The following is a 12,135-nucleotide window of genomic DNA, read 5'->3' on the forward strand; positions in this document are numbered from 1 at the left end:
GTTGAAACTCATCTCTAACTTTTTTTATTGCATCCAAAAGTTTCGGTGTTGTGTATTCGAACTGCATCATAAAATTGCGAAGAGTTCTAGATGCGATAAATGCTTCCTTACGCATAACTTGTTTCAAAGTTATTGTATTATCTTCAACTTCATCATTAACATTATTTTTTCCCCATGGCATCCACAATTTCTTCTACGCTCTGAACCTCTGAACATATATCATTTTCACTGAGGTAATCTTACAGGTTATTGACGTCCATTTTACTGCGGTAATTGAGATCATTAATCATAAGCTCAAGTTTATAAATGATGTTTTCACAAGTGGGTTCATTAAAAAAATGACGTCTTTTTCTTATGGATTCTAATTTCGTCTACATGTCTTGTATATTATAATTAATCTTCTTTAAATCTCAAAACATTTTTTAAATTAATAAAAATTAATTTATCTATTAATTAATATCTCTATAAAATAATAATATTTCATGAACCTACCTATATTAATTTAGTAAGGTTTTACCGTAAAATTTAGATTTTTTAACTTGCACTTTTTTTTATAAATATAAAATATCCATAAGTTATGAAAAACTATTAAAATTTATTTAATTCTTATACAATCTTACCAAATGAACACATCATAGTTCATAAACAAATTATTAGAATATTCTAACACGCTGCATTGATAAATCACATATCTATGTATTTTTTTATAAATAAATATTTGTGATTATAAACTTTCAAATACACATAATTTTATCAAAATCCACTAATCAATAATAGTAATAACTTAGTTCTTTTTAAATATAATCATTTTATACTGTACAAAGAATCTTTTCTGATTAAAATTAAAACATTTATGATTAATTTCAATACTTTTATATAAATTTAAAATAAAATCAATTTTAATATTAAAAAGATTATTATTACAATCACAAGGACTTGAATCGTACGGCTAACAACATATAAGGGTAGAAAGCGGGACCCATTCACGTGTTTGTGTTTCATTATTGTTAATCCCATTCATTCACATAACACACAGCTCATTCCGCCTCTGTCTGATTTTAGGAAGAAATTCAATAGACCCAAAAACCCAAAATGCCACCTCTCTGGAGAAGATGAGTTTTTTTTCCCTTTCTTATAGAACAAATTCAAGAACTTTAATGGGTGGGTATATACAGTGAAAAGGTGAATATAATCAGCTATGAAAGGAGGCGTCTTTTCGCCGCCTGGTGATTACATCTACTTCAAGTCTCAAGTTCCTCTTCACAAGATCCCTGTAAGTGATTCCATCAATTTTGGATTTTTCCTTGATTTGGGTTTTCTTTTATTTTGCTTTATCTCAATTGGGTCTCTGTCTTTTTTCTATTTGATTGTGTTTTGCTTGTTTTCTTGAATTTCAATGAATCTGAATTTATGATCATCTAGTGCTTTACCCAATTGGTGATAGTTGTTTGTGATGATGACCTATCATGTTTTTTTTTTTTTGAATTCTGTTTTGCTTGAATCTGTTGTGACTGGTAGGTGGCCAATGAGTATCACATGTAAATTAGTATGACATCTTTTCTTTATAGAAAAACATCAAGTGTGTTCCTTGTGATTACTGAAAAAGACTGAGCTTTTGCTCCTAAAAAGATCAACTGAGGTCCTTCAAGTTCCTTAAAGTTATCATTTTTAACTCTGAAACAACTTTGCCCTGAATTAACATTGCTACCTTTATCAAATTCTCTTTTTCACATATAGTAGTTTTCCATTTAGATTTTGCACATTTTAGGAATTCTTGTGAATCCTGTTATCTTGTAGTTGGTCTGATTTGTTTGTAAATGCGAATAATGTTGGTGTGTGGATGTGTTTTCCATCAAATCCGAAGAACTTCTCGTACTAATTGTTTGCAACAAATTTTAAAGTGATGAAAAATAAATTACAATCACAAATAAAATATGAAGAAACAAAAAATATTTTGTTGATAAACAATGTGGGTACAATTCTATTTCTCCCTTGATTCTTCTCTCTGGATTTCTCCATGATTCGAGGGCCATTAGTGGCGTATTACTCGAACTAAGATGATTTGGATTTGATCAACATCGTGATTCGAGCCTTTAGTGGCGTATTTTTCGAACTAGCCAGGATGATTTGAACTTGATCTCTATGAAATGATTTATAAATCTTCTTCAAGTATTTAGTTATCAAGAAGAGTTTGACATATTTTGATCTCTTTATGAATATTCCATGAATTTGTGGAATTTTCGAGATGTCTTTTCAAGTGAATATAATACCCTTTATATAGGCATGAATTAAGTTTAGGGTAGAGTAGCCTCCAAGAAACCCTAACAGAAATATGACTCGTCTTGTAGAGTCCTACAAAATTTTGATGTCTACACTAATCACAGTAGAATGGGAAATCTATGTTTATATTAAGATTTTTTTTTCTTCTAAATGTTTGGTCCTGGACTTAATTCTACTCTTTTTCTTGCATATTGATAATTTTGCTAGTAGGAAAGACTACCTTCTTTTTTTAGATGAATAAGATGGCTACTTTCTTGAATTTGCTGTTGTATCTTGATCTTAAATTCTTTCGGTCCTTGCAATTATTATAAATATTGTTCAATTCTACGCATTTGACTCTGATTGTTGTTTCAACTAGTAGTGAAAATATGATGCTGTGTTCCTTGAGCTCAATGACATCTAGTTTTGAATGTGAAATTTCATTCACAAACAAATTCAGCTATTTTGGTGACTGACATTCTTTATTTTTAGATAATTGAGATGCATACATGGACTATTTACCTCCTTGTTAAATGTGCTATTATCCTTAACACTCCGATCCGTTGTGCAGATTGGATCAAAGCAGTGGCGATATTATGATTTTGGCCCGAAAGTAGTCCCCCCACTCATTTGCCTCCCTGGCATAGCTGGAACCGCTGATGTATATTACAAACAGATAATGTCATTATCTATGAAGGTAATGAGGAAAACTCCTTATTATTTACTTGTTTTGCCTTGTTATTACTGAATTTTTGTGTATCTGCTCTGAGAGTGATAATGACAGTGAAGAACGGGTCATATATGTGATTGTAATCACTTCAGCCATTCATAAATATATGAATATAAAGGATCAGTTAATCACTTAAACTTGCATCCGTTACGTCTTTCCCATGTTACTATGGTAACTTCCAAAAATAGTTAAAGGTACCAAAAGGGTTTCCAAATGATTAGAACTGTGTTAGAACCTATGTTGCTCGGACTCTCAAAAGTGTTGTTACACCTGTGTCTGATCCTCTATAAATGCACTTCTTTTGGAGGATGCGACATGCTCCCTGTGACATTTTGGAAGAGTCTGAGCAACATAGATTAGAGCAAAATCTGCACTTTAGTAGTGCATAAAACTTAATTCAAAATCTATTATTAAGCAGATGGAAGGAGTATACTAATGATAGCTAATGATTAGGTTATCACTAAAAGGTATCACTTGAGAATGAGTCTGTCTGTCTCTCTCTGTCAGTCTGTTTCTCTCTCTCTCCCTCTCTCTCTTTCTCTCTTCTTTTAATTGAGACCTTACTTAAAGATGTGTTTCCGAATTGGGATGATGATCATACAACAGAGGACCGGCAATACATCAATTATTTGATTGATCTCTCAGCTCTTAGATGAAAAGTTTTCAGCAGCAACTGAAAATTTTTACTCTCGATGGAAGTGGTCTTTGATAAGAACAGGGAAATGTGTTCCAATAAAAGCTTGGCAATGCATCAAGTAGTTGTAAGTGATAACTACTGCAGTGTATGAATTGTAACAGAAGTTGCAATTAAGATCCAAGAAAGCACTGGCCTGCACTGAATCTTGGAAAATAGATAACGCTCGCCCCATCGATTTGCCCTCTCTACTACATGGACTAATACCTTTTTTTTCATTTTGATAAGGTAAATGTATTTACGTGGAATAATATCATGTCAAGTGATGACACAAAGCAAAATAGATTTTCAATTTTCTTAATGATATTAGAATCTTTTGCAACATAATTTTCAGGATTTAAACTAAAGGCGATTTCCATAAATAGGGGCTGAAAGGTTCTCTTTACATGTTACAATCTATGCGGATATGTCTCTTTCCACGATATATAGCTACTAGATAATTTTTCTTCAAGACAACCCCCAAATTCAATTGAAGGAAGCTAACATTTTTCTGGTTTAATTTCTCAGGGTTATCGTATAATTTCAGTGGATATTCCGCGTGCATGGAACAACCACGAGTGGATTCAAGCATTTGAGAAGTTTCTAGATGCTATTGATGTTCATCATGTATGTTCCCTTTATGTCAGTGCTTACTTGATGGCTACAAGGGGTGTACATGGGGCGGTTTGGTTCAGCTTTTATCAAAACCAAACCAAACCAACTACAGTTTGCTCAGTTTTTGTCCCATGAATACTATTTCAATCTTAATTTCTGGGGTTATAGACAGAGTTTTAATAAATCAATATATGTGTAGTAGTAATTTAACATTAGGAATCAAGTTTTAATTAATCAACTATACTAGTTCAGACTTTGATTGTTATTTCAATCTTAATTTTCGGTTTGGTTTGTGTACCCTACAACTTAAGCCTTAGCATGTAGTGATACCAATCAGGTTAGGGATCCAAGATAAAAGCAATAAAAGTAAGAATGTGTGTAAGCTAAAAGAAACAACAAACACGGAAAAATAAAGATAGACGAATTCAAGAACGAGTTCTTAAATTCAAAGCTTGATCAAGAAATTCAAGATATCTAAAATTTCAATATAAGCCTAAATTCGTAAATTGATTCTAACAACAACAATTAACCTAAAGAACTAATCACCTTTGATAGAGAATTGATCAAGAAAATAAGTTATGGAACCCGCCCCCCTTAGAGTAACAAGAACAACATTAGGCAAAGACTTGTCACCTTTCTTGAATACCTAAAGTAACCTAAGTTTTAAGAAGGAATTAAACTTACCGCCTTTAAGTTGATTCTTGAAGGTTGAAGAATAAATCCAAGAACACCCACAACATGAGTGCAAAGGGAAAGTCCTTTCAATTCAATTGATAATAATGTATCTATAAATAACAAAAACACAACAACCTATATATAGGGCTACCAAAAAGGCTAAGAAGTCAAATCCGATACTACTTTGGACAACAAGTCCTTTAGGAAAAAGAAAATTAGGAAACCTAACTAGAAAAAGAAATTAGGAGACTTTGGCTAAGGAAACTAAAAAAGCATGTAAAAACTTTCTAAGAAATAAGGAAACCTCGACCAAGAAAACAAGTTATATTAATGTCATACTTCTTTCCAAAACTACCCAACAAAATAAGGAAAGAAGTAGCTCATGACATGGAATACCACACGCCCATCTTGGTCAAACACACCTAAATAGGCGTGTATGTTAGCTCTCTGATGTGTGTATTTTGGGCTCCTCTTTGGCGTGTATTTGGCTGCATTGTGGCCCCTAATCCTCCTCATCTTGGACTTGGACTTGGATCATGAAATAAGTGTAGCACTTAGTCAAATCTTCCCCACTAGTCTTGAGCTCTTCTTTCACAATAAACCAGTGTTGTCAAAGACGCGCTTAAGCCCGAAAGCAACGCGCAAAACAAGTTGAGCGCTTCTCCTTGCTTATGTGCTCTTTAGTGATGTCATAAAGGCTCAAAGACAAAATTTTCCTTGCGAATGAGCGTTTCCTAAAGAGGCGACACTAAACAATTGGTATTTCACTTTATCGTAAAAAAGAATTCAATTTCTTTGTCCATATATTTGTTGTTCATACTTATATTTATTGGTCTTGCACTAAACATATATATATATATTTGTGCTTTTTTTTCTATTTGCACCTTTTTTCCTTATAGCCCACACTCTATTTGCACTTTGCAATTAAAGCCCCAACGGACCTTAGAGCTTTTTTGCGCTTTTCGCTTTTGATAACACTGCAATAAACATCTTCTTGATCTCACGTTGAAGTTCATCAATCTTGTCTTGCATCTCCGTAGCCTACAAAGCTCACAAGTCCTTTTTTGGAGTTATGCCTCTCTGGGTGCGATCATGTAATCTGTGGAATCTGAGCTGTCTTATTTATCTAGGAGATGAGCAATTTAGAATTAGTAAGATGCACCTATTGACTTTCTTGATTTGTATATGCATTTAGATAGAGTATGCAAAGAAGTGTGTATAAAGATACATCTATAAGCTTTTTTTTTTTGACCAGTCACTTGTTTGATATTGGTTTGATTATAGTGTTGAATCATGCATTTCAAATGTTTTTTGTTCGGAATAAAAGCAGAGATAAGTTTGGTCATGATAAAGGAAGTAACTGATGTATTAAACTTGTCCCCCGGCAGATTCATCTCTATGGAACAGCCCTTGGAGGCTTCTTAGCACAACTTTTTGCTCAGCATCGTCCCCGGCGTGTTAGGTCCTTGGTACTTTCAAATACATTTGTGGAGACTACTAATTTCTCAGCTTCAATGCCATGGGCTCCTATGTAAGTTTTCATTTTATGGTTTTTGCATATCATAAGAGCTGCTAAATTGCTGTTATAGCTCATATATGACTGATCAGCATCGACACTTTACAACTTCTGGATTTATTTAATAAGCAATATGTGATCTGATATCTTTTTGTATATGTACCACATCCTAATTCTTGCATCTCATTGTTTTTATGATTTTAGCTGTGTAGCTCTTCATATTTTAAAGGGCGTGTTTTTCTTCTATTGTTGGTTTCCTACTGCAGTGTTGGTTGGGCTCCTTCTTTTATACTGAAACGGCATGTGCTAAGTGGAATTCGTGATAGTCCCCAGGAACCCTTTATTGCAGACTCTGTAGATTTTGTTGTTTCTCAGGTAATGTTAAGCTCAGTTTTTTGTTATACTACAGTCGTTTTATGTCACTCTTACCACAAATTGTTTAAATTCTTGTTTTGAAAGCAGCCGTTAGCAGTATCTTGAACTTATAGTTCTTCCATATTTCTTCTTTCAAAAGAAAAAGTGTAGTGACCTTTTTCTTATATCATATACTGTTCATTGCAGTTGTATGGTATTCATTGCACCTGTTTCTCCTCTTTTTTGAAACATTATCAGAAGAAGCTCTAGAAGCATGTTAAATACTTTTGAGACAATTCCAACACATTTAACCTTCTCTTTTTCCCAAACTTTTCCATACCTATTAATTTTTTGTCCAGAATATCAATTGGTTGCAGATTTTCTATTACCTCTTGTCAGATGGTTTCATTTTTGCTACGTTTTGAGTTGATCTGGTTCATGTAGCATTCTTGCTTTCTTTGACTATCTGGAATTTGGATTTTTAGCTTCAAGCTGCCGAATATGTAGGCATGTGATGCTTTAATATGCTACTATTTCACCATGAGATACTTGATGACAATTTCTTAAAATGATACTCATGTATCTTTGTTGTATGTTTCATTGCTGTACCCTGTTCAAAGTGTAATTGATCTTAGTTTTTTGTTTTCGACAGTCCTCTAATTTTGTTACCCCTAAATTGTCCATTTTCTTTCAGTTCAACTAATAAACTAGACCATTGTATATTCACCATGATTCTTGTTCTTTCTTGATACCACGACTATTTGCTTATAGAAAAAGTTGACTCTCTTAATCTCATAACTCTTGAATTTGATTTGGATGCAGGTTGAGACACTCTCGAGAGAAGACTTGGCATCCAGATTGACATTAACAGCTGATGCTGCATCAGTTGGACCCCTTCTTCTTCCTGATTCTTCCATCACTTTAATGGATGTATGTGTTTAATCTGCAAAGTTGTTTGTTGATTTTCAGTGTATGCATTAGTCAACATGCCTCAACTTTCTCATTATTTGGTTTCATAAGAGTATTGACTATGAAGCGACACAAATATATTTTAACTACATCACACTGTTAGTACACCATGTGCTTATTTACATCTTTCCTCACTGTAATTTTAGGACATTAATCATTCAAGTTATTTGGATACAATTGCATTCTGTTGCTCTTGCGACGTCACTTGTTTTTTACTTTCCCTGAGACATGCTTATTCCAAAAGTCATGATAACCAAGATGATCATTTCTCGCTTGGAAACAGTCTCTGTGAATATAAACTTTGACCTTGAGAAGTCCGTAGTTCTTGGTGCAGAGATTTTGGTCTTTCACCTCTTTACTAATCATCAAAAAAAGGAACCAACTACTTGCTAGACATCAAGAAGTTTTCCACCCACTATTGTTTATAATCTTTTGTCACTACTTGACATTTTTCGTTGTAGAAAGGAGAGGACAACTTGCTTCTTCTGTACCTAGTGGGATAAGAATTTTTGATCCAAGACCTTACCACATTATTTCAGCATTTACTATTAGTTTGGATCAACTAGTTGATTATCATCGCTAAAATCTTTTGCATGTAAAAGTAAGTTCAAATATATGTACAAGTGCAGGGATTAAGCTAGTTATTTCATGAGCGTAAAAGAAACTCTTAACTCCACGGGAAATGGACCTGAACAAAGCTGAATGGATATAGAGGATTCATATAACCAAGCCCAAGTGATTTGGAATTGAGTTGTAGTTAATTGATTGATTGATTTTGTTTCCCCCCAAAAGCTCATGGCCATCCTAAAACTCCTCTTAACGTGTCTTGATTAAAAAGAAATTAGCAAGAGTTGGAATGAAATGGGTTCAAAATTCAAATAGAGCTGCATGTCGGGGATTCTTATAGCTAACCCCCCCCCCCCCCCCCAACTAGTTTGGGGATTGAGGCATAACTGGGGTTGATATTATTTTCCTTTTGCAATGTCGCCAGTTTCTTACTTACAAAAGTCACAAAAATAGAAACTATCTGATGGGCTGATTCCTATTCCATTGTAATTTTTGCTGTGTGAAGACAAATGACTATTGTGCAATCCCTCAATCGCTCAAAGATCAAGTGTGTGAAAGGTATCCTGGCGCGAGAAGGGCATACTTGAAAAGTGGTGGTGATTTTCCATTTCTATCAAGGCCTGATGAAGTGAATCTTCATCTTCAGGTATAACTACTTCATATTACTTGTTCGTCCAAACATCATTTTCATTTCTTTTCTCATTTTAGAAGTTAGGTCTACTAATCTGCGTAGAGTCTTTCAAGGTTGAGTAATTTATGAAAAAGAACAATATGGTGCAACTAAGTACTTGGTTGTATTTTCATTTGAACAGCTGCACCTGAGACATGTTGGTGTTGAAGCTCGACCTGACTTGATCCCCGGTGTTCCAAAGGATGGTAGTGGTGGAAGTTCCAATGAGCCAAAAAACAGAAGAAAGGAGGATGCTGATGATTCATCAGAAAATGATAAAAGAGACTCGGAAACTCCTTCTACTGCAGAAAGTGCAGATCCCCCCTTGACTCCAGAAGCTACCGGTTCTCATGATTTAGATAACCAACTCCTTAAGATGGCCAAACTCTCCAACGACACAGGTGATTCTGTCACACCTCCTTTACAAAATGCATTTTTCCGCGACAAGCAGAACTTACTAGTCTCGAGAGCTCTTCTAAATGTCACATGTGAGTTTTTTATTCTTAATATGCTTTCCCTTTACTTAGGGAACTGTACATTAACTGGAAATGTAGCTGCAATGTAGACACTTGATGGGAGAGAAGTTATGTTCTTCAATTTCTTTTTGTATATTGTGGGTTGGAAAAGTGTCATTGCAATGACACTATGAAATTGAAGACTCTTGTGTTGGGAGATCTTTGTGAGATGATTATATATCATGTTGCAGTTTCAAATCTTTCATAGTCCTAGAATGTTGGATTCGAGAATCTAACGCAAAATGATGTTTGTTTCCGCAAATATTAAGTTTGGGAATCTTCCTCTCTTTTTTCCTCCGCGAGAACTGTTTGTTTGATGGATATGCGAAAACTGGTTACTTTTCTGGGAAGTTTCTTAACTTGGTGTTTCAGATTTTGCAAAAATGAAGTACTCCTCTGAATTTGTTTTGCAGCCTCAGCATAGCTTCTTAGGGGTCTGCCCCCCCCCCCCCCCCCCCCACATAGTTGTTATTTGTTATAGGGGCGTTACTAGTGAAGAAGTTTCAGCTTCATTTGAAACCCACTAGATAAGTACAAATAATAGATTTTGGACCAAGTAAAATAGTTTACGTTTGGTCATAGATTTTGAAAATTTATTTTCAAATTAGACCGGATGTGTTAGAATTTCGAGTTTGAACTCGTTAAGTTCCAATTCTAGGTTTGCCTACACTTTGCTAAGATTCCATTTAAAATGAAACAATTTCATGTAATTTAGTATTGTTGTATGTGTGATAGCATCTATTCTATCAGGAATATCAATGAACTGATTATTGCAATTATCCGTACTAAATTCTATCAGCCATGTCTAGTTTAGTGTGAAACTCCTGTAATTTGTTAATGGAAAGCAAAAATACCAAAAGTAAAATTCCAATCAGGCAGGCATTCATTCAATCTAATAGTAAGATATTTGGCCTAGCTTTCGAAATTTGCATATTTTGGAAAGTGATTTTAGTTTGAAGTAGGAGTAGCAAACGACGGGTTGATGAGATATGAGCAGATCAAAAAACGTACTAAATTAAAAAATATATAAAATATTTGATTTGCTCATAATTAATACCAATAGAAAATAGGTTAACTATCCATGGTTTTGGAAATAGTTAGGTGAGAGCCGTGAGATAGAAACTATAAATAAAAATAAGCTTACACTCTCATAAAAGAAGAACTCGTGAAAATAATAAATGTACAAATAGGTATTAACGATATCGATCTTCATATTTGATTCATTTTAAAAACTCAGTTATCCGACTCATATATCTAATGATTTGGATTGGATGGTTACTCGTTTCCTTAAATCATTTTGCAAACCTAAGTATTTTTGGAAGTGTATGTTTGGAGCATAGCAATTTTTTGTGTGTTTTCTTTAGCTAATATATACACTGTGTTTGGCTAATTATTAGTACTATTTTTTTTAAAAAAAACTTTTGTCAATACAAAACATCAACTTATGCTTTTATCAAGATTTCAAAAAGTATTTCTAGAAACGACTTTTTTAAGCTTCAAAAAATAGCTTTTACTAATACTACTCAAAATCAATTATTTTATTCGTAAAAACTTGATCATATATCTCTCACTCTCTATAATAAATATTTCTTTTTTTTTAAAAAAAAGAACACTTTTGACTTACAAGAAGCTTGGATTAATACATACATTAATAATTTATAACTCTGATTTTTTATAAGAATCTGCCGTCGCTATTCATTTTAAAAATTTTAACTCAAAATTTATGATTAAAAATAAAAAAATCTTATTCATCTCACACAACCGGATCCTCTTTTGCTTTCATAACTACTACTATTGAACTTTCTAACTTGGAGTCAATTTTCAAAAACAAATTCTGTGACCTTATTAACCCATCTTTTTCTTTCTTTATATCTAATCAAGTCGTGAATGGTGGAGGGAAGATTTTTAGAAACATTAATTAATAGTACAGTTATTACACATCATCTTTTAATATTCATGATGATTATGACTGAAAATAACTGACTTTTCACTCCCCCCACTAGTGTAGCATATTGGTCTGTTTTAATTATTTTTCAAGAACTTTTGATTAGGAATTGATGTAGATGTTATTGCTGGATGGTGGTTGTAATGGAAACTTTTAATTAATGAACCAATTGTGATAGTGATATTCTTGAAAAAATTATGTCTATTACTAACCAAGTTGGTAATCTACTTTCTACATTTCCATCATTGAAATTTTTTGTATTTCATTTAAAGTGAGGTAAATGGTAAAGCCAAAAAAAAGAAGGTGAAACATGACAATTTCTCAACAACAATATAGCATGTGTAATTATTAATATGAGTTGTGGTGTAGTAGTGAGACTGCTTCATCATAATCAGAGGTCCCAATTCAAGTACTGGGTATGGAGAAAAACCTGTTTGGAGCGCCACCCCCGAATGGGTCCTGAAGTATGCGATCGAAATTTAATCGGGGTTCCACGGGCTTTGGACACTGGCTGAAAAATCGAAAAAAAAATATGGCAGGTGTAATTTTATATGTGGAGTTTGAAAATGGCGGTGTGCATGCAATCGTACTCAAGGTAGAGAGTTTGCTTCTGATAGATTCTCAACTCAAATAACACATATTATTGA

The 12,135-nt window shown here is 33.6% G+C and overlaps 1 protein-coding gene across 1 annotated transcript; it reads left to right on the plus strand.

The window, feature by feature from the left end:
* The first annotated feature begins 1,014 nt into the window (after positions 1-1,014).
* Positions 1,015-9,741, plus strand: LOC129889910 (uncharacterized). Its single transcript, XM_055965381.1, has 8 exons — positions 1,015-1,273; positions 2,831-2,956; positions 4,191-4,289; positions 6,341-6,483; positions 6,735-6,843; positions 7,645-7,752; positions 8,864-9,004; positions 9,171-9,741. Exons 1-8 carry the CDS (start codon positions 1,199-1,201, stop codon positions 9,591-9,593), a joined length of 1,224 nt encoding a protein of 407 aa, XP_055821356.1. The 5' UTR covers positions 1,015-1,198; the 3' UTR covers positions 9,594-9,741.
* The last annotated feature ends 2,394 nt before the right edge of the window (positions 9,742-12,135 follow it).

Source organism: Solanum dulcamara, chromosome 5, assembly GCF_947179165.1.
Source record: "Solanum dulcamara chromosome 5, daSolDulc1.2, whole genome shotgun sequence".
NCBI classification, from domain to species: Eukaryota; Viridiplantae; Streptophyta; class Magnoliopsida; order Solanales; family Solanaceae; genus Solanum; species Solanum dulcamara.